This window comes from Notolepis coatsorum, assembly GCF_963971535.1.
Source record: "Notolepis coatsorum genome assembly, chromosome: 14".
Lineage (NCBI taxonomy): Eukaryota > Metazoa > Chordata > Actinopteri > Aulopiformes > Paralepididae > Notolepis > Notolepis coatsorum.
This window is the reverse complement of record NC_140178.1, coordinates 22,397,818-22,423,677: the sequence shown is the minus strand read 5'-3', so window position 1 is coordinate 22,423,677 and position 25,860 is coordinate 22,397,818. Positions and strand designations below refer to the sequence as shown.

The following is a 25,860-nucleotide window of genomic DNA, read 5'->3' as shown; positions in this document are numbered from 1 at the left end:
ACATGTTGATACTTTTAGGCAGTGGAATAGATATAAAATGTGATGAGAATTATTCTTTATTCTATTCCTCTCTATTTCTATCCATCTCATTTATGTATTTATTTTTAATGTGAACATTTGAATCTCTCTCTCTCTCTCTCTCTCTCTCTCTCTCTCTCTCTACCTGCTTCCATTAGGGGGATCTTGCAGCAGTAGAAAGGCCTCAGCAGAGAAGAAGGGTATGACTGTGGCAGAGTTATGGTGTAAGGCTTCCGTCAGTAGCTGGCACTGCTCCACCAGGTCATCTCTGGGTGCTCCCTCCTCCTCCAGCCCTAGGGACACAATACAGGGAGGGATCGATGGTTGTTTACATTTAATTAAAGGCCCAATCACTGATCCAAACATAAAATGGTTAGCCTCACCAACAAGGATAAGAAATAAGAAAGGAGACATGTTTTAATTCTTTAGTTAGTTGATTGAGCTTTTGATACAAGGACTAACACTAAATGTATAAATACTAGATACTGTATAGAATACTGTATACTGTAGATAAGACACACCTGAACTTTGATTGAAGTTGACTGTCAAGTGGTGATAGGTGCAGTGATAGGTGTAGTGTTAGGTGCAGTGATAGGTGTAGTGTTAGGTGCAGTGATAGGTGTAATGTTAGGTGCGGTGATAGGTGCAGTGATAGGTGTAGTGTTAGGTGCAGTGATAGGTGTAGTGTTAGGTGCAGTGATAGGTGTAATGTTAGGTGCGGAGATAGGTGTAGTGTTAGGTGCAGTGATAGGTGTAGTGTTAGGTGCGGTGATAGGTGTAGTGTTAGTGCAGTGATAGGTGTAATGTTAGGTGCGGAGATAGGTGTAGTGTTAGGTGCAGTGATAGGTGTAGTGTTAGGTGCGGTGATAGGTGTAGTGTTAGGTGCAGTGATAGGTGTACTGTTAGGTGCGGTGATAGGTGTAGTGTTAGGTGCAGTGATAGGTGTACTGTTGCGGTGATAGGTGTAGTGTTAGTGCAGTGATAGGTGCAGTGATAGGTGTAGTGTTAGGTGCGGTGATATGTGTAGTGTTAGGTGCAGTGATAGGTGTAATGTTAGGTGCAGTGATAGGTGTAGTGTTAGGTGCGGTGATAGGTGCAGTGATAGGTGTAGGTGCTAGGTGCAGTGATAGGTGTAGTGTTAGGTGCAGTGATAGGTGTAATGTTAGGTGCAGTTATAGGTATAGTGTTTCGTGCAGTTATAGGTGTAGTGTTAGGTGTGGTAATAGGTGTAGTGTTAGGTGCAGTGATAGGTGTAATGTTAGGTGCAGTGATAGGTGTAATGTTAGGTGCGGACTGCGGAGATAGGGTGTAGTGTTCGGTGCAGTGATATGTGTAGTGTTAGGTGCAGTGATATGTACAGTGTTAGGTGTCGGTGATAGGTGCAGTGTGTTAGGTGTGGTGATAGATGCAGTGTTAGCATGTGGTCATAGGTTGCAGTGTTAGCTATGGTGATAGATGTAGTGTTAGGTATGGTGATGATAGGTGCAGTGATAGGTGCAGTGTTGCATTGATAGGTGCCTCCAGAGAAGCAATAACAGATTGCTAAAAGTTGTTTACATTTCATTGAAGGACAACTTTAGTTGAGTAGAGAAGTTATATATTTACCTTGCTCCAGGCACCCAGACAGCCCCATCACCACCACTGGCTTCATATCCATCCGCTGCAGAAAGGAGAGCCCAAAGGCCAAGCTCTGGACCATGTCACGATTCTCAAACACTGACCTGTCCACCTGAGGAAAGGCACTATGTCTCATTAAGAATATAAAAAGGCTTTATTCTAGAATGGTCCAAGGCACTGTCTCATTATAAAAAGCGTTAATTCTAGAATGGTCCAAGGCACTTGTGTGTCTTGATTAAGAATATAAAAAGCCTTTATTCTAGAATGGTCCATGTTACCATGCCTCATTAGAAATATCAAAAGCCAACAGGCACTCTGTCCTCAGCTGATCCTCTTACAGCTGTCTTTGGGCTTCGGAAGCTTCCTCTGAGGCCTCTGTTCACCCCCCCCCCCCCCCCTCCTCCCATCCTTCCTCAAGTGAACTCAAGTGGCATGGGAGAGAGAGAGAGAGAGAGAGAGAGAGAGAGAGAGAGAGAGAGAGAGAGAGAAAACGTCCTTACCAAGCACAATGTCTTGAGTAAAAGCCAAATTGGATTTATACCAAAACACAGCACAACCGATCATATTTACACCCTACATACCCTAATTGATAAACATATAAACCAAAATAAAACCAAAATATATGCCTGTTTTATTGACTTCCAAAAGGCTTTTGATTCTATTTGGCATACAGGACTGTTCTATAAAGTTATAGAGAGTGGTGTAGGGGGTAAGACCAGGGTTTCCGTTAGAATTTTTTTTTGCAGGTCTGAGTGTCCGGTAGATTTCAATCTACCGGACAAATGGGATAAATTCCGGTCAGAGTTTATTGAGCTTAAAAACAATTGATAGACCTATATAAAGAATGACATCATCAAGGCATTTATAATATTTTAACTTAAAACTAGGCTACTTTTGCGTATATACAGTCATTAATATATTCCAAATAAAATAAGTCCCTCGAGACTTCGTGCTGCTGCCGACTTGAGGTGTCGGTGGGCAGTCTGCCCGACCTTAATAAACAGCAATCTGTTATAATCACATTTTTATGAGCTAACGAATTCCGTTATATTGGACATTTGTATTAATTATATCAAGCGAAGAACTGAGAAATTTGGCAGAGAGAGACGGCAACATTATCGTGAGTTTGCGCCGTGATGTATATCTCCACCTCCCAACGACTTGGTGCTGCTCATAATGTCCGGTGAAAATAATTCCCTCTAAGCACAATTTGATTATTTGAATTGTATTAAAATAGGCTAAAATTAAATAGCCTATGCGATGAACGAAACAATCATTACATTTGTCGTTGCTTCACCAAGCAGCCGGTCTAATGACACCGCTGTGTCAGCGCGAGCTGGCTGCTGATATATTTACGTGAAGCATGGAGCACTGGAGCAGGCAGAGCAGAGCAGCGGTGTCAGCAGCGCCCCCACCCAACAGCTGAATTGCCAATGGCTGAATTTGAGTACTGCACCCTGCCAAGCCATGCTTCACGTAATCAGCAGCCAGCTCGCGCTGACAGCAGGATGTCATAATTAGACCGGCTGCTTGGTGAAGCAACGACAAACGTAATGATTGTTTCGTTCATCGCATAGGCTATTTAATTTTAGCCTATTTTAATACAATTCAAATAATCTAATTGTGTTTAGAGGGAATTATTTTCACCGGACATTATGACCGGAGAGATTAAATATGTCGGACTTCAACAGATTTTGCCGGTCAAATACCGGTAATTACCGGCTAACGGAAACGCTGGGTAAGACATATGATATTATTAAATCAATGTACTCTGGTAATGTGTGCAGCGTAAAAATTGGCAAAAAAAGAACAGAATTCTTTACCCAAGGGCGAGGCGTTCGTCAGGGCTGCAACCTCAGCCCGGCACTCTTCAATATCTATATTAATGAATTGGCTAATATACTAGAAAAGTCCTCTGTCCCCGGTGTAAGTCTCCACAATCGGGAAGTGAAATGCCTGCTCTTTGCAGATGACTTGGTTGTGTTGTCCCCCACAGCAGACGGCCTACAGCAGAGCCTGGACCTGCTAGAGCATTACTGTCAGACCTGGGCCCTGGCAGTAAACCCCAAAAAGACCAAAATAATGATATTCCAAAAAAGATCCAGATCTCAGGACATCCTACCAAAGTTCTCAATTGGTACAAAACATGTAGAGTACTGCACACATTACACCTATTTAGGCCTAAAACTAAGTTCAACTGGACATTTTAAGGAAGCAGTCAATGAGCTGAGAGGGAAAGCACGCCGGGCTTCCTATGCCATAAAAAGAAATATACAAACAGAAATACCAATTCGAATCTGGTTCAAATTAATTGAATGTGTTATTGAACCAATTGCACTCTATGGCAGTGAGGTGTGGGGTCCACTTACAAAACAAGACTTTACCCAATGGGACAAACACCCCATTGAGACCCTGCATGCAGAGTTCTGTAAGATTATCCTACATGTCCAGAGGAAAACTACAAACAATGCATGCAGGGCAGAATTAGGCCGTTACCCACTAATACTAAAAATACAAAAAAGAGCAATTAACTTTTGGACACACCTAAAACGAAGTGACCCCCTCTCGTACCATTATCAAGCCCTGCAGTGCCAAGAGCTGAGGAGCATCAGGAACCCCCTTACCCAGCTGGTCCTGAGGCTGAGTCCACAAACCTGCTCTCAGTCTTAACACACCTCAGGAACAGAACACGTCACCAATCAGAATCAATCAAATTACTACACAGCTAAAACAAAACTACATCACCTATTGGAAAACACAAACAAAAGCACAGAGCAAAATGCAGTGCTATCTGGCTCTAAATCGACAGTACACCATAGCAGATTATTTGAGCATGGTGACTGATCAACAACTAAAAAGAACCTTGACAAAATACAGACTGAGTGAGCACAGCCTCGCTGTTGAAAAGGGGAGGCACAGGAAAACCTGGCTTCCTGCAGAGCAAAGGCTATGCTGTCATTGCATCCTCAGTGAGCCTGAAACTGAGTTGCACTTGCACTTCCTCACCAAATGTGAAAAATATAAAGATATTAGAGAAACGCATTTTAAAAAATTTGAATTAATAAAAAAAAGGCTTTCTCGCACTACCAGATACAGAAAAACTACCAGTCCTACTAGGGGAGGACTCAACAAGCTGTGAGCTAGCAGCAGCATTATGTTGCTGCCTGCCACAAACTGAGGGACAGTGAGTGACAGTCACCTGACATGTTTACGCCGTAATACTTGATGTTTTATTTTACGATGATATTTTGTATGTACTTATATCTGTTTGTAATCCATGTTTATTATTGCTTTGGCAACATGTAGAAGTACGTCATGCCAATAAAGCCATTTGAATTGAATTGAATTGAATTGAGAGAGAGAGAGAGAGAGAGAGAGAGAGAGAGAGAGAGAGAGAGAGAGAGAGAGAGAGAGAGAGAGAGAGAGAGAGAGAGAGAGAGAGAGAGAGAGAGGGGGGGAGGCGGGCTCATCTCTTCTTTTGTAAATGCCCAGCAGAGGTCGACATTATCCCCAATCTGCATTACTTGTAATAAATGAATGAAATGTCATCATGTCGTGATTTTGTTACAGATCTCTGTAAAAGTAACGTTAAACTCTGGGAATCATACGAATAATAACATTAAGCTGGCTGCTCAATACTCCCAGAGGTTTTCAAAACGCAAGATCAAGTTTGACAATTAAGGTAAATAATATGATTACGTTACTTTTTTTGGTGAAATGAAGGGGGACAAGTTTTTATTATTATTATTTTTTACCTCCAGCACGGCGAACGCTGTCACTTGAGCCAGGGATGCTCTCTGGAACTGGGTCAGCCAGTACCGGGCCTCCCGCGGGTCTCCTCCCACCTCGCTGAGGAAAGCCTTCACGTCCCGGTAGATAAGCGACCGGTTGGCCGGCATGTGTCTGTCGAACTCATGCTGCTGGGCCAGAGCCGCGGTCTTGCTTCCCTGCCCCGCCGCGTTGCAGTACACCAGACGCCGCTGGAGTTTGATCATCCTCCGCTGCTCAACGGCACTCGGCGAGAGCAAGTATTTACCGGCCATTACCGCGACCCTGCAGCCCCGGGACCCGCTGCTGCTGACTTTGGCCATTCTGTAGTGTGTTGACCTTTAATTACTTACTTAATGGTAGTTTACTTTACTTTTCTCTCTGCCAGGCGATGGAGCGACTGAAGCTACCGAATCTCTTCTGCACCGAAGAGTATATCAGGTAGTGCCATATGTATAGTTAGATACGTGGGAGTAACCCATTCACGGTGTGTTACCGCTGCGTCGGCACTTCTCTCAGATTTCACTGGACTGTGAGTGAGACCATGGTTAGTAGGGGGGGGGGGGGCAGGTTCAAGGCCAAAGGGCAGCACTGGGATGCACCAGCTATGCACAATGTTCTTCTAGTTACCTTGACAACTATTTTAAGAAGGTTAGAAGATGTTCACTTCAACAACTGCCTACATACATACATACATATTGAAAATGGTTATGATGAATTGAAAATGGGGGACCCTGATGTAAACAAGACGAAAGTCTTTCTCTGGTCTGCATCCCCTTAACAATTGTATGTATTGAGCTGTACTGTACTGTACCCATTCTGCAATCTGTTAATAAACTTTTCAATCAATCAATCAATCAATCAAAACTGTAATCATAGCTATCTACCTCAACATGGCTATCTATACATGATAGCCATGTATAATAATAATACTATATATATATTTACCATATATATATTTATCCACACCGTCTGATTATACCTGCATACTATTCCTGTTTACATACCTGTATGTATACTATAGCTGTATTCATTACCTACTCTTACAGTATATCACTGACCAGTACTAGTCTACTACCATATTGTATTTATACCTGTATTACTGTACTTACTAATACTGTACAGTACATAGATCAGATTAGCATTATTACTCAGTAATACTTGTTTATATTCCAGTTTAATCACTTGTACATTGTATATTGTTGTTGAACTTTACTGTTTAGATCTCAACTTGTTTTTGTTGTACTTTAACTGTTACTTGTGCTGGATAAAAGCATCAGCTAAATGACTAAATGTAAATGTAATGTGCTGTATGATGACAATACACTTTAATCTAATCTAATAATCACAAGGGCAATTATTATTGTTTTTTTTATTAGCATAATTATCTTATTAAAAGGTGCTTGCTGTAAGTGGTATTTTTTCGTTTGTTAAAATAATAGCTTCACACTCGTCATCACTGATATAGAGTGTCTGGTGAGTAACATGGGTCTCCCAGACCCAGTCCCTCCACTCTGCAGGAAACAGATTTTTTTTCTGGTATCCCGTTCCCACTTTATCCAATCAGGAGAGAGAACTCCACACTGCAAAAATGGTCTGACAAAAATAAGAAATAAAAACTAGTTTTAAGCAAAAAGCAACAGGGCTTTTGAGGTGATGAAATCAAATAAGCGAATTTCCCCAAAAGTTGGCGTGTTCCTTTAAAGGCTGAGGCCTAACATATAAATTAATATAAACACACTTCTTCAATCAACATCTGAAATGAAAAAAAAACGAACCTTACTGTCTTAGAGTGTACAGCACACACCTCTGTACATAGGTGAGACGGAGGTGGATAGGGTTAAAAGTTAAAACCTTTAAATTCCTCGGTATCCACATCAGCGAGGACCTCACCTGGGCTCACAACACCCAACAGATCATTAAAAAAATCCCACCAACAACTGTACTTCCTAAGAAGGCTGAGAAAATTTGGCATGCCACCTAAGATTCTCAGCAACTTCTATAGAAGTACGGTTGAGAGTGTCCTTACCAGCTCAATCATGGTCTGGTATGGAAACTGCACTGCTAAGGACAGGAAGGCACTCCAGCGAGTGATTAAAACTGCTCAGTACATCTCTGGAGCAGCCTTCCCCTCACTACAGGACATTTACTCTACCAGGGCCACCAGGAGAGCACACAACATCATTAAGGACAGTGCACACCCCCAACACAGACTCTTCAACCTCCTGCCATCAGGCAGGCGATATAGGAGTCTGAAAGCCAGAACCACGAGACTGACAAACAGTTTCTACCCACAAGCCATCAGACTCTTGAATGCCTAGCCCCCCCCCCCCCTCCACGCACACCTTCTACTATGAACTATGAACTATGAGAATCACTTAAGACACTTTTAACTGCTGCTATGACCCACTGTCACCTCCATGGAACGTGCAATGTAACTCACTGTGCCTTGTTGTATTGTATATATATATTTTATCTATTTTTATCTTATTTTCTAGCACTCGCTTGTATTTAAATATGTTACTGTGTGATTTTTTGTGAAGGGTGGACTAGCAAAGTAAGATTTTCATTGTATGGCAAACTGTCGTTTTAACTGTGCATATGACAATAAACAATCTTGAATCTTATACTATTGTGCACTCTTCCTACTAATGTCTTTACTACTATGCACTCAACACTGCACCACCCAAGTTTCAGCAGTTTGATGAACATTGTTACTTTGGATAAAAGTGTCAGCTAAATGACAAAATGTAAATGTAAGAAAGGATATTTTATTTAGGTGTCATTGATGTTTTCTATCCATATGGCATTTTATAGACCTACACCTATTGAAATGAATAATTTAATTAATTGTATCATGCTTACTTACTAACACTGCCATTTAGTAAGTTCCATTCCCTGTTTAGCTCAATGGGTAGAGCAAGGCATTAATACAGCAAAGGCTGGCCGTTCAATTCCAACTTTTTGAGTTCTTCACTCAAATACAGCTCTATATGGGCCTTACAATTTGCAAAGTTATAACTAAGGGCGGGCCGTTAACGGCGTTACCGGGCTAAGTTAACGGCGGACTGTTATCGCGCGATAAAAAAATTGCAAGATGAACATTTTCTTAAAACAAGATTAAATTGACCAAAATCAAGAAAGAAATAAGCAAAATTATCTGTGGAATAAGATAATTCAAGATAATTCTACTCAATATTGGACTGCAGTGTACAAATATGCAGCTACCTGGGCCCCCAGAACACTTCTAGTATCAGCGGACACACCAAAAACATCCTAGCAAATTCACACGCACATGACTCCATGAACAAATAACCTATCTCGAACAATTCTACGGTAGTTTTAAGTTATTTCTCTGGCAGCGTGCGCTAATATGGATTCCGGCGGCATGTGCGCACGCACAAATATGGATTCCGGCAGAGTGCGCGCAGCACAGCACCGCTGTTGAATTTCTTTTCAGGGGAAACACTGGTACTATACTACTATCCACTACAGTAGTATAGCTACTACTTACAAAAAAATTGCAAACATTCTCTTTGACGTATGCTTCCTGATGGAGACACCTTACAGCCTGTGGAATAATTATCTATCTGCACTCTGCCTCCCATTATAATAGTTTTTGTAGTCATTCTATGTATATCGTGGATTTGTCTTAAATGTGATAAACTGAATGAATGAAAATTAGGGTTATCAGTAGGTGTAGGAGATATAGATGGAACACATCAAGTGTATGACGTGAATCAATTATAATCTAGGGATGAACTGATATGATCATTTTTACCAAAACCAATAATACATTTTCTGGTCTGTATAAAAGAGAAATCAAATATGAAAGTTATATGACATGAAAACACTGTCAAATGTCTTAATTTCTCCGTTCCAACGCTGTTGTGCACACGCACAAAATAGCTCAAGTGCTTTTGAAACAGAAAATACACATAGAATAATATTTCTCCATCATTCTTTTTAATACTTCAGAAGACTGATAGGTCCTCAAAATGAATGGAAGTGAATGAGGAGCCTGACACCTGGGAGGAATGGTGCCGTGTCAACAGTGGACGACAGGGACAGCAGTCTTAACGAACACAATCGACCACTCTCTTCTCTCTAGTCAAGTGATGGTGATAATGGGTTCAGCCGGACCGCTCTCCACACTATGTTAGTGCTGTGCCGGCCCAAGAGTAGTGTTGTCATGATACTGGAATTTCGACTTCGATACGATACCTTGAAAAGTATCGATATTATCGATATTTTCTATACAAAAAAAAATATATATATATATATATATATTATTTTTAACAAATTTTGCTTTTGTTGCTGGTTGATTCTCCTCAGCTTCTCTCTGGTACTATAAGAGAAGATAAATATAACACTTTTAAAAACCCTTTGTTTATCTTTAGATCACACATTTAAAAATAACTGTTCATCTCACTTCAATCATTTGTATTGCAGAACATGGTATTTTCTCAAGCAGACAGATGTAAACACTGTAATCTGTGTTGCATGTACCTGACAAACTGAACTGTTATTACAGTCATATTCCGACTTAACTGAATGCACATGTGTGTGTGTGGACTACTGTACTATTACAGGTATTGAAATGAACAATGCAACTTCCCTAAAAAAAAAGTATGAATAATTAAATATCGATATTTCGGGAAATGAGTATCGAAACCGTTTTAAATATTCAGAATCGATATGTATCGATTTTTCGATATTTTTGACAACACTACCGAGGAGAGAGGTCTGGTTGAACCTATTATCATTCTGCTCTCGACTAGTTTTTCTTGAAACCAACGGCACTTAGCCCTTAATTAATGAACCCTTAACCCTAACCCTTAACCCCCGGGATGCAGCGACGGTCGCAAAATAGTGTCGAAGATAAGAGCGAAAGAGGAGAATTCGGACTGGAATAGTCGGCCGATGGCATCTTATACTAGGGATCATGCACCAATCCAGGCCGATAACGAGTACCGATCCGATACCCATTGTTCAATTAATAAATTGTATGCCTCACCGTGTGGAAGAGACTGTCATTCTTTTGTACAAGGCAACATCAGGCTTGACTTAAAACATTAATAACTTAGTGAAACAAAATGTAACAAATTAACACAGATATAAATGTACTGAATTTTTATTTATTATTTTATTCATTATTATATTATATTATTATAAAAAATAAAATCCAATATATATATATATACCCCCCCCCCCCCTCCCGATACCCGATCCAGCTATATTTCTCATATCGGGGCCAATATCAATATCGGAGCATCCCTATCTTATACCCACAGTCTCAGTCCTGTGAGTCAGACTAAGAGAGGGGTAGATTGTAGACATCCCTATAAGGCCCAAATTAAATTGACTTTAGCAACTTCAGAGGCCATAATGTGGGACCTATAAAACACATTTACCACCCAATAGCATTGTGAGGCTGAACAACAGGACCCATTGACTAAAATAAGATCGGCGATATGACCAAAATATCATATAATATTTGTATTAGTTTTGACGGTTTAACGGTATATGAAGGCATGTCGTTTTCCAGTACAAATTACAATGTGATATGACTTTTTTTTTTTCGTCCGTATCTTGTAATACAATGGTGCTCTTCAAAATGTATAAAATTATGCATATATATATACACAATGGTATACAATAATCCATACATTTGCATGGATCCATGACGGTACACCTTCCTATTTGGTATACCTCCGATCCAATTACTACTGGAGCTTCGAAGCCCAGAAAATGGTAATCGGGACAACCCTAGTTGATTCAGTATGGGACGTCTGAGAGCGGAGCATGGTGAGGTGAATTCAGTAGGGGACGTCTGAGAGCGGAGCATGGTGAGGTGAATTCAGTAGGGGACGTCTGAGAGCTGAGCATGGTGAGGTGAATTCAGTAGGGGACGTCTGAGAGCGGAGCATGGTGAGGTGAATTCAGTAGGGGACGTCTGAGAGCTGAGCATGGTGAGGTGAATTCAGTAGGGGACGTCTGAGAGCTGAGCAAGACCAGGTTAATTCAGTAGGGGACGTCTGAGAGCTGAGCAAGACCAGGTTAATTCAGTAGGGGACTTCTGAGAGCTGAGCAAGACCAGGTGAATTCAGTAGGGGACTTCTGAGAGCTGAGCATGGTGAGGTGAATTCAGTAGGGGACGTCTGAGAGCGGAGCATGGTGAGGTGAATTCAGTAGGGGACGTCTGAGAGCTGAGCTGGGGGCGACAGGTTCCCGGTTCGATTCCCACTCCTCCATGGCAGCGTGTCGGAAGTGTCCTTGAGCAAGACACTTAAGGAACAGAATTGTACGGCGCTTTGGATAAAAGCGCTATATAAATGCACCATTTACAAGATGAATTCAGTATGGAACTTCTCTCCGACATAGAGCTGAATTAACCAACAATTGTGTCCAGTGCCACAGTGGTTCCTCGTGACGATTGATCGATCAGAATTCAGATCGATTCAGAATTCCATGCTCAGTGCACCCAGGCTAGTGATGTCCTCTTGATCCCCATCAGGCTATTCCTCACCGGCCAAACAGTAACCGAAAGGTTGCAGGTTTAATCTCCTGGAGGTCTGGTATTACATCTGTGGTGCCTGCCACCGTGCCCTTGAGCAAGGCAATCACCCCCCTCAAACTTCTCCAGGGGTGCTGCACTGCAGGTAACCCTGACCTCTCACCTCTATTAAATACATACATATGATATACAGTACTGTGTGTATATGCATCTAGGAGGGATATGAGATTGGGGCGACAGTGGCTCTGGAGGTAAATCCAGAGGTTCCCGGTTCGATTCCACTCCTCCCGGGCATCGTGTCGAAGTGTCCTTGAGCAAGACACTTAACCCCTAATTGCGCCCGATGAGCAGGTTAGCACCTTGCATGGACGTCTTATATAAAAGTTGCTATATAAATGCACCGTTTACCATTTTGTTTGAAGAAAGACTAACGTCAGCGAAGTGGTCTTCCTCTAGTTGTCCGGAGAGTAGATCTTAATGAGATGCTGCAGTTCGGTGGGATAGCCGGTCATTGGACAGCGCTGGTTGGCTTTCACGTACACATAGATACAGCCGTAGCAGAAGACAAACCCAGAGGTGGACAACACCGTGTCGTTGCTCCGAGCCTTACGACACAGCGGGCAGCATTTCCAGGGCCTACTAGGGACCGCGGAAGACCCGGGGCCCGGTCTGTCCTGCAGGTGGACCGGAGGGGGTGGCGTCGGGAGGGAGGTGAGGGTTTTCATCGTGTCCTGGTTCTCTGAGGAAAACCACCAGTCCAGAAACTGCAGGAAGAACACCCCCAGGGAGAGGGAGGTGGAGAGGGAGACAGCCAGGCCTCCGGCCACGCTGGACACCAGACTCCTCGCTCTCTGGGCCACACTGGGAAGACAGTAGGGTTTGTATAGTCAATAAATACTATACTCGCGTGTCAGGTTTCCAAAACAATCACAGTGAGTTTGTAGACCCGTTTCAAGCTCGACAACATGAACATTCTAAATCTAAAGTATTATTATTACATCCGCAGCTCCTTCTCCCAACCCCCACCCATTCCAAATGCTGAATCGAGAACCTCATCCTTCACTCTGTCATCTTTCTCCCCCATTACAGAAGCCGAGACCCTGACACTGGTAACGTCGAACCGTCCGACTACATGCCAGCTGGACCGGCTACCCTCCCCACTCTACCTCCGGTCAATGGTCTCTAACTACACACCCTCAAGACCCCTACGCTCTGCATCTTCTGGCCGCCTCAGACCTACTCATTTACATTTACATTTACATTTAGTCATTTAGCTGACGCTTTTATCCAAAGCGACTTACAAGTTCTGTACGACAAGACAGCAAGAAGGGTACAACTCTATCAGCTGAGTAACAATGTTCATCAAGTGTTGCGTGTTACAGTGTAGGTTAGTTTATTAGGACAAGTGCATGACAGTAAGGTTAGTCAGGGTTAGGTTTTTTTTTTTTTTTTATAATCATTTCAGATAATGGTTGAAGAAGTGAGTCTTTAGTCGACGGCGAAAGATTGGACGGGATTCGGCTGTCCTAACTGGGATGGGTAGTTCATTCCACCATTGTGGGGCAAGGACTGAGAATAGGCGGCTTCTCGTTGATGACCCTCCGGGAGCTTGGATAGGAGTAGGTCTGAGGCGGCCAGAAGATGCAGATCGTAGGGGTCTTGAGGGTGTGTAGTTAGAGACCATTGACCGGAGGTAGGCGGGAGCGGTTCCCTTTGCCGCACGGTATGCTAGGTCGAGGGCCTTGAAGCGGATACGTGCAGCAATGGGGAGCCAGTACAGGTCCCTAAGAAGTGGGGTGACATGGGTGACATACTCCTATCGAAGCTCCGGGAGGGTCATCAAAGAGAAGTCGCCTATTCTCAGTCCTTGCCCCACAATGGTGGAATGAACTACCCACCCCAGTTAGGACAGCCGAAACACGTCCAATCTTTCGCCGTCGACTAAAGACGCACTTCTTCAACAATTATCTGAATAAAAAAAAAAAAAAAACCTACACTGTAGCACTCAACACTTTGATGAACATTATTGATCAGCTGATAGAGTTGTGCCCTTCCTGATGGCTTGTCGTACAGAACATGTAAGTCGCTTTGGATAAAAGCGTCAGCTAAATGACTAAATGTAAATACATTTAAATGTATTAAATATTTTTTACAGTATTTGTTAAAGCGGACACTGACAAATTGGTCCCAAGCTATTCCCCTGAAAATGTATGTAATGTAATGTTTGTAAACAATGGAGAAATATATATATATTTCAATTCATAGTGGGTTACGAAAACGTTATCTACAGATTAGCAATATATGGATTAATTGACCGATAACACCCCCATGGGCAATTAACAAGAAATGTTAGCTCACCCCCTTGTGTCAAACCTGCAAAGTGTCAATTGAATACAAAAAAATATTTTCATATTGCAGATCTACTGAAGAAAATAATGTCTCATTTGTTAATATTAAAATAAACTAAAATGCAAATATTAATTTATTAGAGCTGCCATCAGCAGCTCTCTAAACATCAGTACCTCAGCTGTGCTCCCAGGTCGACCACTACTACAGATCATAGTCTCACCTCAGCCCAGCTGTGTTCCGCGGCTGGCCCGGTTTGAGCTCCATGTTCCTGATGTCCTGAGCGGTGAGCTGAGCCAGCCTGACCCCGGCCATCCACAGCAGGGGAGAGTGAGACCTGGCGTGGCCAAACACGTACAGCAGCTGCTGACAGAAGAGCCAGCTGTCCCCAGCCATGCTGAGGTAAGGGTACGCTGCCAGCAAGGCCCTGGACAGCCTCTGGATCCTGGCCTGGGGGAGACGGATGGAGAAGTCTGCCTCCTCTCTCTGCTGGGACAACACCTGCTCCAGCTTGGCACGCAGGTACGGAACAAGACACAGGAGGAGAAGAGACAGCCAGCGGGACTTCCTGTTCAGACCCTATGGGAGCAGAAAACAAGGAGGGGTCAGACTGTAAGGAGCAGAAAGGGGAGGGGTCAGACTTTAAGGAGCAGAAAGGGGAGGGGTCAGACTGTAAGGAACAGAAAGGGGAGGGGTCAGACTGTAAAGAACAGAAAGGGGAGGGGTCAGACTGTAAGGAGCAGAAAGGGGAGGGGTAAGACTGTAAAGAACAGAAAGGGGAGGGGTCATACTGTAAAGAACAGAAAGAGGAGGGGTCAGACTGTAAGGAGAAGAAAGGGGAGGGGTCAGACTGTAAGGAGCAGAAAGGGGGGGGGGGTCAGACTGTTAGGAGCATAAAAGGGAGGGGTCAGACTGTAAAGAACAGAAAGGGGAGGGGTCAGACTGTAAGGAGCAGAAAGTGGAGGCGTCAGACTGTAAAGAGCAGAAAGTGGAGGGGTCAGACTGTTAGGAGCAGAAACAAGGATAGGTCAGATTGAGACTGTTGTGTTAGGAGCAGAAACAAGGAGAGGTCAGATTGAGACTGTTGTGTTAGGAGCAGAAACAAGGAGAGGTCAGATTGAGACTGTTGTGTTAGGAGCAGAAACAATGTGACAAAGCATTTGCTTCCGTTTTCAAAGTGTTGTGGTCTCCCAGTCAAATACAGCGGTAGCTTCACACTCAAGGTATCTCCTGTGTTGGCACAAGCGCTAATGTAGCTTGGAGAGACGTCTGACTTCAGGCAGGCCAAGTACAAGTTCGCCAAACAGGTGAGGGAGGCGAAACTTCGCTACTCAGACTAACTGCGGCAGCAGCTCTCTGACGGGAATTCCTCCTCCGTATGGAAAGTCCTCAAGACCATTACAAACTATAAGCCGAAGTCACCACAGGCGCCTGATAGCCTCCCCCTTGCGAACGAGCTAAATACATTTTATTGTAAGTTTGAGAAAGAGGTTCCCCCCGCCCTCTTCCTTCACCCACTCGGCCACAACCTCCACCCCCCCCCCCCCCCCCCCCCCCCCCCCCCCTCTCTCCGTCAGTGTGAGTGAGGTGAAACGGCTGTTTTCTAGTCAGAATCCACCCGGCCCGGACTCTGTCTCTCCCTCTGCCCTGAAGCACTGCGCTGACCAGCTCGCCCCGGTGTTTATCACCATTTTTAATGCCTCGCTGGAGCTGTGTCACGTCCCAGCATGCTTCAAGGCCTCAACCATCATCCCCGTCCCCAAGAAGGCCACGGTCACGGGCCTTAATGACTACAGACCTGTCGCCCTGACCTCTGTGGTCATGAAGGTCCTGGAGCGCTTTGTCCTGGCCCACCTGAAGCTCATTACAGATCATGTGCTGGACCCGCTGCAGTTCGCATACAGAGCCAATAGATCCACAGAGGATGCTGTGAACATGGCTCTGCACTATACGCTAGAACATCTGGACTGTGCGAGCAACTATGTCAGGATCTTGTATGTGGACTTCAGCTCGGCCTTTAACAGGTTGAGTGCCAGCCGTGTTTTCCTATTTACCCCCTTGAGTGCCACCACCCACTTCAATGATAGAGCTCTCATATTTGCAAACGCATAAACTATGTCTTAAATTATGTGTATAATCTGGCCGTCGCTTATCAATGACTTGTTTGCAGTCAACATTGTCTAAACGGATTTTTATTTTATTTATTTTTTAATCGGTTCATTTCCGTTTTATACCATTTTGAAAAATGCTTGTTTTTTTTAAGTTTCAGGAAAATATAAAGATTCTGTGATAATCGCCCTTTACTGGAATATTCTGGAATACACAAAAAACTGTCATTTTTCGGCCTATTTATGAATCGTTTTCAAATAAACGCTAGATTATCGATAGTATATGTGTACTTATGCACACTATAGAAGCAAGCTGAAAAATCGATTCTCTCATTTCCTGATCAGCACACACACGCGCACACACACACACAGGGCACACGTTGATATCTCTGTGAAAAAAGCTCCGATTATCCTAAGACTGGTCAAATAGATTCCTTACCTCAGATCAGATGTTCTCCAAAAAGATTATTCCAATTCCTGATCGCCATTCCAAATATCGATCGCGTTTATTGATCCAACGCTGGGTACTGGAAATATGTATGTGTGTTTTAGGGCTCTGCAATGAATCCGATCCTCTCGGGTGACTTGCCCGAGAAGTAAAATGAGGAAGCAGGATTTTTTTTCCCCCATGTGTTTCATTCAATCCATTCCAAAGGGGTGCAGTACCACAGGGAGAGACTATAGGGGGCGGTATTTTCCCAATGGAGCTCAGAGAGTTTGCAGCACTAACGTGAGACTAGATTGATGAAATATGAATTCAAATCGCTAATAAAAAAAAGCGAGATATCTCGTCGCTGGCACTCAACGGTCGGCATGAACTAATGAGAAATCTTGTCGCTGGCACTCAAAGTGTTAACACTATCCTTCCACCCATCCTGGAGCACCAGCTATCCCTGCTGCAGGTGCCGGCCTCCACTCGCAGGTGGATTACAGACTTCCTGTCCAACAGGTCTCAGCGGGTGAAGCTGGGGAAGAGCATTTCCAGCTCTAGGTCCACCGGTTCTCCGCAGGGCTGCGTCCTGTCCCCACTACTGTTCTCCCTGTACACCAACAGCTGTGCCTCTCTCCACCCCTCGGTCAAACTCCTGAAATTCGCTGACGACACCACCCTGGTGGGTCTCATCTCCAGGGGGGATGAGTCGGCCTACAGGAGGGAGATCGAGAGGCTGCAGAGCTGGTGCAGCTGCAACAACCTGGAGCTCAATGCTCAAAAGACAGTGGAGATGGAACCATATTCTCTATCAAGTTAGGACCTCTAGGCTACTATATAACTAGCATGACATAACTAATTATATCTGTATAATCCCCTTTTTTATTTTATATTTTTTTGGTCTTTGTTGAAATCTTTGCTCAATTCTTTTTCTTTTCAGGCCTATGACGGGGTGGGTTAGGGGGGATTTTTTTGGTGCAGGGGTTTGGGGGTAGGATTTTTTTTATTTTAAATGAGGCAAGGGGCAAGCCAATGCTTGTAGTTGGGAAATAATTAAAATTTTGTTTTATGTGCATTGTATGCCTGTACCTGTGCCTTTCATCCAAAAATGAAATAAAAATATATGAATTTTTTTTTTAAAGACAGGAGAGATGGTAGTGGACTTCCGGAGGAAAGCAGCCCTGCCCCCTCCCATCATACTGGGAGGCACCCAGGTGGCCTCCGTGGAGTCATGCCGATTCCTAGGCATGACAATCTCCCGGGACTTGAAATGGGAGCTTAACATCATGGGCCTGCTTAAAAAGGCCCAGGGCAGGATGTTCTTCCTACGGCAGTTGAAAAAATACAAACTGCCGAGGACCATGATGGCCCAATTTTACACGGCCATCATTGAGTCCATCCTCACCCACTCCATCATCTCCTGGTTCCCTGCTGCAGCGGCAAAAGATCTCGCCAAGCTGCAGCGGGTGATGTCGCTCCGCGGAGCCGGAGAGGGTGATCGGCTGTCCCCTGCCCTCCCTCAGGTCCCTGCACGACTCCAGGGCGCTGAAGAGGGCAAGAAAGATCATGGCCGACACCTCCCACCCCGGACACAGCCTCTTCACCCTGCTCCTCTCTGGGAGAAGGCTGAGGATCCCAAAGGCTGTGAAAGCTCGTCACAGACTGAGTTTCTTCCCCTCAGCCGCCAGGCTGATCAATGCCTCAGCCCCCCCCCCCCCCCCCTAAGTGACACTGGCACAATGACACCGCACTGGTCTTTACTGGAACTCTGCACTTTACATATATTAAGGCTGTCAAAGTTAATGCGGTATTAACGTGTTATCGCCCGATTCTATTAACGCCACTATTTTTTTTAACTCACGATTAACTTTTTTTACACGGCCATCATTGAGTCCATCCTCACCCACTCCATCATCTCCTGGTTCCCTGCTGCAGCGGCAAAAGATCTCGCCAAGCTGCAGCGGGTGATTCGCTCCGCGGAGCCGGAGAGGGTGATCGGCTGTCCCCTGCCCTCCCTCAGGTCCCTGCACGACTCCAGGGCGCTGAAGAGGGCAAGAAAGATCTGTCAAAGTTAATGCGGTATTAACGTGTTATCGCCCGATTCTATTAACGCCACTATTTTTTTTAACTCACGATTAACTTTTTTTTTTTGACTTCACTCGGGTGTATTATTGATACTCTCATTGATACTATGTTTGTTTCTGACTCAAAGTGTGTGTGTGTGTGTGTGTGTGTGTGTGTGTGTGTGTGTGTGTGTGTGTGTGTGTGTGTGTGTGTGTGTGTGTGTGTGTGTGTGTGTGTGTGTGTGTGTGTGTGTGTGTGTGTGATAGAGAGAGCTAGAGAGGGGGGGTGAGAGAGATGAGGAAGGGGCAAGAGAGAAAGAGAGCTGGGAGAGTGTGTGTGTGTGTGTGTGTGAGAGAGAGAGAGGGGGGGGGGGGGCGGGGGTGTGAGTTCTCAGCCCTTGTGTGGGTGAATGTAACAAGTTCCTAACGTTTTCTTTCCCCTATTATTTCATGCACTTTATTCATTGTTTTAAATTATTATTTTCTTTTAAATTATTATTTTCTTTTAAGTTATTTTGTGCATCACTCTGTTTTGAATTTGATGCAAATTTGCAATGCATGAGGGTCATCCTTTTGTGTAAAATGGCTGCATAAAGCAAGAATTTGTTGACTCATGTTGATAAGAGTATTAAAACTTGAAAAATATCAGTTTATGGTGAAAAGAAATTATGGAAAAATGCACACTGTAATGCCGCAACAATTACCAATGTGTTTTACACAAATGGCTTAATAAAGGAATCTGAATCTGACTATGTGAGTGTAACAATATACTGACAGCTGACATTCATCTTTTATATTAGAGGTACCTGTAAACTAATGATATTCCTAGATACAAGTTCACAGAGCACCATACCACAGTTCAGTTCATCCCCATTAAAAGAAGACTTTCACTTTGGCCATGAAGGGGGAGATGAGCACAGAAAGAGTGGATGAATGTAACTGAGCAGTGATTTAAGGTGAATGGCTTACATTCCTGGGCAACAGTTATAATAATAATAATAATGGATTGGATTTATATAGCGCTCTTCATGACACCCCAGTGACCCCAGAGCGCTTACAGAGTCCATTATTCATTCATACACAGTCATACCGGTGGCAGACTCACGGAAGCGTGGCGAATAATCATCGCCTACGGCCTCCGACCACCACCAACATTCATTCACATGCATACATTCATATGAGGCAAGTAGGTTAAGTGTCTTGCCCAAGGACACAACGGCAGTGGGATGGACATGGGCTTGAGCGGGATTCGAACCACCAACCCTTCGATCATTGGACGACCCGCTCTTCCCCTGAGCCACGCCGCCCCACAGTTGTCTCCTTCCTTAGGTAATAGCTAAGCAAAATGCAATATAATCCACAGCAATATAAATTAATTGAATAAGCCTCCTTTGATAATTTATAATAATAACGCATAATGCAACAGAAACAGATGACAAGAACTAAAGGCTAAGATACAGCAGGTTAAGAGAAAAGATACCTTCATGTCATGGTTCACAATTGACTGACTCTGCCAAGAATGAATCATTTTGGTTCTTGATATTTAATATTCTCCCCCACCAAAAATATTAGAATTGGAATAGAGATTCAATAAGAACCGGATTCGATAAGCAGAACCAGAATCAATAGTAAGCTAAAAACGTATCTCTCTTCACATTCAGCCTTTTAATACATTCCAGACTCATTACATCCATACTGTTGTACTGTAAATGAGAGCTGTTTTATTGCACTGCTTTTATTCCGTCTATTTCATGCTCATTTTACGTCTATTTGTACTGCATTTTATGCCTATCTTTACGTGTGTGGCAAGCACTTTAGGGTGCAATTATTGTATGAAAGTATATGTTTATAATAATAATAATAAATTCAAAACGATACCCAACCCTGAAGGAAAAAATTGCTGTGCTCCTCCATTTCTACATGTCGGCTGACCTGCTCTCTAAATACTGGTATCGACATGGATGTTGGAAAACCATATCGGTCGACCACTAATTAGGAAAACAAAGTGTGACCTGGTTTGGTAATCAGGATATCAAAGTGTTTGTGATGGTACTGACAAGTCTAGTCTGTCAGGAGATCAAAGTGTTTGTGATGGTACTGACAAGTCTAGTCTGTCAGGAGATCAAAGTGTTTGTGACGGTACTGACCCGGTTTGGTCGGTCAGGAGATCAACGTGTTTGTGACGGTACTGACCCGGTTTGGTCTGTCAGGAGATCAACGTGTTTGTGATGGTACTGACCCGGTTTGGTCTGTCAGGAGATCAACGTGTTTGTGATGGTACTGACCCGGTTTGGTCTGTCAGGAGATCAACGTGTTTGTGACGGTACTGACCCGGTTTGGTCTGTCAGGAGATCAACGTGTTTGTGACGGTACTGACCCGGTTTGGTCTGTCAGGAGATCAACGTGTTTGTGACGGTACTGACCCGGTCCAGTCCCAGGGGTCCTGAAGCTGAAACTCTCTTCAGACTGTAGAAGTTCTCAGAGAACGAGGCACTGGTCCGACGCAGGAAGTGTTTCTGGAGAAGCAGGTCCAGCACCAAGTAGATCTCATCAAACCTCCTCCACAAGAACCCGTACCGAGAAGGACTGGACTCAGCCAGAACCTGCACCAGACCAACACACAGACAACCAATCATGCAGTCAATTAGAACCTTGGGTACAATAACAAAATCTATTAATCAGTCTTGTCCCAAACTTTTAACTGATTGTGTGCCAGCAGGTTAGAAACAGATAATGACAACTACAGCATTTCACAACACACTTTACACCACATACAGCATGAAGAATCAAGTCATAGTAACTACATGTAGCGACGCACAGATATCATACCACCTCTTCACTGCCAATACCAATTCTGAGTCGTATACATTCAGTATCGGCCAATAATGAGCACCGATCCGATCCCTCACTTTTACTGAACAGTAGACAACGTAGACTATTCGTTTGGGGTCATTGGAGCAAATTTACAGATATAATAATAATAATAATAATAATAATAATAATAATAATAATAATAATAATAATAATAATAATAATAATAATAATAATAATAATAATACATGTTTCTCCGAATATGCTTCTATGTTTCATAAATGCAGAAAATCAAGTCACTTTACTCTCATATGGGCTAAATTCTACACAACGCTTATATGGGCTGGATTCTACACAACTCTTATATGGGCTTAGTTTTACACAACTTACATGGGCTTACTTCTACACCCTTGTGGTGCATCTGCTTACATTCAACCTGTGCAGCAACATTATATTATATAAAAATACAATATCAAAAGGTATTACTACAAAATAGTATTAACCAGGTAAGCCTACAGTGTTTATTGTGTACAATTCTTTGTCTTTTACTTTTGGTCTTGTACTTGTACACATACCATATACACACCAATGCCCCATGGCTAATGAGTGTGTTGACATGAGAAGCTGCTAGTCTGTGGAATGTATGTTCTAGAATGTTCAGGAACTGAACCGTATTTTTTTTAAATATTTTATATATGTAAATATGTATGACTGGAATTCATTAATAGTTCGTTCATTTTCCTGTAGCTGCAGGCTGCAGCAAAGACTGAAAACTCAGGAGCTGTTGGAAAACACCTGTGAGAGGTCTATGGACACTGCAACAAATGACCAAGCCCTGGAATGGCTGCTATTCCATCTATTGCATATACAATTGTTGGGGGGATTCACCCCCAGATTAATGTGCTGGTAGAAGATGTAGCTTTAGTAAAAATAAATATTTCCACTTTTCCATGAGATTTACACAGCTGCACCAATCACATGAAATATACAATAAGCAATAAGCCCCTCACCATGTTTGTGATTAAAATAAGTTTTCATGTGATTGGTTCTGCAGTCTTTGTCAGAGAGAGAGAGAGAGAGAGAGAGTGTGTGTGTGTGTGTGTGTGTGTGTGTGTGTGTGTGTGTGTGTGTGTGTGTGTGTGTGTGTGTGTGTGTGTGTGTGTGTGTGTGTGTGTGTGTGTGTGTGTGTGTGTGTGTGTGTGTGTGTGTGTGTGTGTGTGTGTGTGTGTGTACAGCTGACCTTGACAGCGTGTCTAAGAGCTGGTCTGACTGTCTCCATCAGAGAGTCCTGAGCCAGAACCTGGAACACTGAGGGTCTGTGATCTACAGCAGCACTGGTCAGGTGGGCGCCAGCTTCCGCCATGGCTAGTATGAATGAATGAATGAAAACTTTATTAACAGATTGCAGAATGGGTACAATACAGTACGGCTCAATACACACAATTGTTAAGGGGATGCAGACCAGAGAAAGACGTTTGTCTTGTTTACATTCATTCATATCAGGGTCCCCCATTTTCAATTCATTTCATTTCTAGTTCAATTAATTCATGTACTAGATACAGTAAAGAAAGGTATTGAGATGGTAAAAAATAAAATACGTGTTACAAGGCTTGTCATCAATGTTATGTAATGTGTCTTGTAACTTTACCTGCCGATATACGGCCGCTGTGTCCAAACGATGACTAGCTTCTTAGCAGCTTGGTGTTCCGCTATCGACAACAACAATGATACTTCCGGTCTCGCTTCAAAATAAAAGAACGACTCTGCACCCACATGAGTTGTGGAAGTTATATTTCCCACAGTAAAACAACAAACTATTGGTAAAAGCAAACACAATTTTGGCTGAATTCTTCTTATTGTGTGTTCACTAGTATAATACATGATCAGGCTTTTGCTGCCCTCCAGAGGTTGCCTAAAATAAATACTAGACTACAGCTCTGCTCGTAATACACTACTCGTTGAATCCGGACAAACATTTTGTGCTGTTTGAGTGATTACACAGTAAAGACGCACATTTATAAAAGACGGTTTAGATATGGGTATTTATTCAGTTCTTATTTTGTATTATTATTATTGTTTTGTATAAAAGAAGGTTTAGATATGAGTATGTATAAATTTATGAAATTAAAATGAAAGCGAATATTGTAACCTCACAGCAGAAACGAAGCTCACATCCACTGATGTTTTGTGCTGTGCCCATGACCCTCTGTAGGACACAGCATGTTCCATATCAGGCAGTGATGCATCCAGTCAGGATGCTCTCGGTTGCGCCTCTGTAGAATTGATTGATTGATTGAAGGAAAACGTTATTAACAGATTGCAGAATGGGTACACTACAGTACAGCTCAATACACACAATTGTCAAGGGGATGCAGACCAGAGAAAGACTTTCGTCTTGTTTACATCAGGGTCCCCCATTTTCAATTCATCATAACATGACATACACGACATACAGATAGACAGTAGGCCTACTGCTACATTTATACATTTATGACATACCAGATTTACAAATACAGTAGTTTGTGATACAAAAATAGTCTAAAAAAGAGAGTATATACATTTGAAACTGTACATTGGAGGAGGTTGGGTGGGTGGGGTGGGGTGGGGGGGGTAGGCGGGGTGAGGGAGACTGTACAACTGTACAAGCAAAACTGTACATTGGAATATCGACGAAACCATACTTGGTTCCAAGAAGAGGGTCTCGTGTATTCTTGTACGGCCAGAATAACATTTTAATGAATGAATGAATGACCTTTATTTATATAGCACCCTTCACAGCACGAATGCACAGGGTGCTTTACACTACAGCTTAAAAACACAATAAAAACAACAGAAATAAATGACAACAACAACAAACAGCAGTTAAAAACAGTGAAACCAGATAGAAAAAGTGGAATAAAAGAATTTGGATAAAATCATGAGTCACTAATTAAAACAAAAACTATAGAACAGTGAGGACAAGAAAAAAGTGCCTATGCATGACCAAAAGCCTGTCTGAACAAATGTGTTTTTAATTGTTTTTTTAAAAGAGTTCTCAGAGGGGGCAATTCGCAGGTCCAGGGGGAGAGCATTCCAGAGCCTTGGTGCTGCCACCTGGAAGGCTCAATCACCCCTTGTTTTAAGCCTGGACCTGGGGACCACCAGGAGGTGCTGATCGGCAGATCTGAGTGAGCGGGTGTTGGTGTAGGGATGGATGAGTTCAGTGATGTAGATGGGGGCCTGACCGTGAAGTGCTCTGAAAGTGAAAGTGAGGACTTTGAAGTGAATTCTATAGTGTACCGGGAGCCAGTGCAGGGATACCAGAATGGGAGTGATGTGGCATGATTTTTTTTGACCTTGTGAGTAGCCTGGCTGCAGCATTTTGGACCATTTGTAATTTATCTGTGGATGATTTGGTGAGACAGGTGAAAAGTGAGTTGCAGTAGTCAAGCCTAGAGGAAATAAAAGCATGCACGGACAGTTCTAGTTCAGAGTGAGATATGATGGTGCGTAGTTTTGCAATGTTTCTGAGGTGAAAGAAGCAGGTGCATGTGAGTGTTTTGACATGTTTGTCTAGGTTCATGGCCTGGTCGAAGACAACACCCAGGTTTCTCAGGTGGGGACGTATGTTGTCTTTAAGGGACCCCAAGTGAGTGGCCACTCTAGCTGCAGTCTTTTCAGCTGCTACGATCAGCACCTCTGTTTTTTTTGCGTTTAACTGGAGGAAGTTACTCCCCATCCAGCTCTCAATGCCGAGCAGGCACTCCTGGAGAAGGCTGAGTTTCTCCAAGTTGTCGGGTTTAAAAGAGCAGAGTAGTTGTATGTCGTCTGCGTAGCAGTGGTATTTAATGCCGGTGAATTTATTGATGAGGAGGCCTAGGGGAAGCATGATGTAGATGGCAAAAAGGAGACATAATAATATAGTTAAGCACCACAATTATAGCCGGCCATCACCTCAGAGAATATCACATCATATATGGTAGTCCAAACCGATCAATGTTTCTTTTCCCATCCTGGCCTCCTGGGGTATTGGAATGTAATATGGTCGTAATTTCCGATTTTCCCAACTGAGAACCTCAGGCCTCCGATCCGTGAATGGAACGCGACTTCACCCCCTCCTATCCTCTAGTCTAGAGGCCCTTTACGTCGTCTGCGCCATGACGTGTTGTCCTGACGTCAGTAGTCATGTCAGCCCGTGTAGCA

The 25,860-nt window shown here is 43.3% G+C and overlaps 2 protein-coding genes across 2 annotated transcripts in view; both read right to left on the bottom strand.

Moving 5' to 3' along the window:
* The window catches only part of nags (N-acetylglutamate synthase), a gene marked incomplete at its 3' end in the record, with an annotated part of 13,558 nt that extends 7,782 nt beyond the window's left edge, over nt 1–5,776 (bottom strand). The window contains exons 1-3 of the mRNA XM_084329042.1: nt 5,391–5,776; nt 1,624–1,747; nt 168–311 (exon numbers count right to left, since the gene is read on the bottom strand). Coding sequence (XP_084185168.1) covers nt 168–311; nt 1,624–1,747; nt 5,391–5,726 — 604 coding nt within the window. The 5' untranslated portion in view covers nt 5,727–5,776. The remainder of the gene's footprint in view (nt 1–167; nt 312–1,623; nt 1,748–5,390) is intronic.
* Nucleotides 5,777–10,640: 4,864 nt separating this feature from the next.
* pex12 (peroxisomal biogenesis factor 12) lies at nt 10,641–23,411 on the bottom strand. The gene is made up of 5 exons (XM_084328719.1): nt 23,327–23,411; nt 22,919–23,043; nt 21,291–21,470; nt 14,490–14,845; nt 10,641–12,781 (listed from the first exon to the last, which is right to left on the bottom strand). Exons 2-5 carry the CDS (start codon nt 23,039–23,041, stop codon nt 12,373–12,375), a joined length of 1,068 nt encoding a protein of 355 aa, XP_084184845.1. The 5' UTR covers nt 23,042–23,043; nt 23,327–23,411; the 3' UTR covers nt 10,641–12,372.
* Nucleotides 23,412–25,860: the final 2,449 nt, after the last annotated feature.

Bases quoted from the DNA above. Each gene is read 5' to 3' on its own strand.
- pex12 (XM_084328719.1), bottom strand. From the start codon at position 23,041: ATGGCGGAAGCTGGCGCCCACCTGACCAGTGCTGCTGTAGATCACAGA. The intron at 21,471-22,918 runs GTCAGCTGTACA...GGTCTGGTGCAG, and splicing joins CTCTTAGACACGCTGTCAAG to GTTCTGGCTGAGTCCAGTCC. The intron at 14,846-21,290 runs GTCAGTACCGTC...CTGCTCCCATAG, and splicing joins GACCCCTGGGACTGGACCGG to GGTCTGAACAGGAAGTCCCG.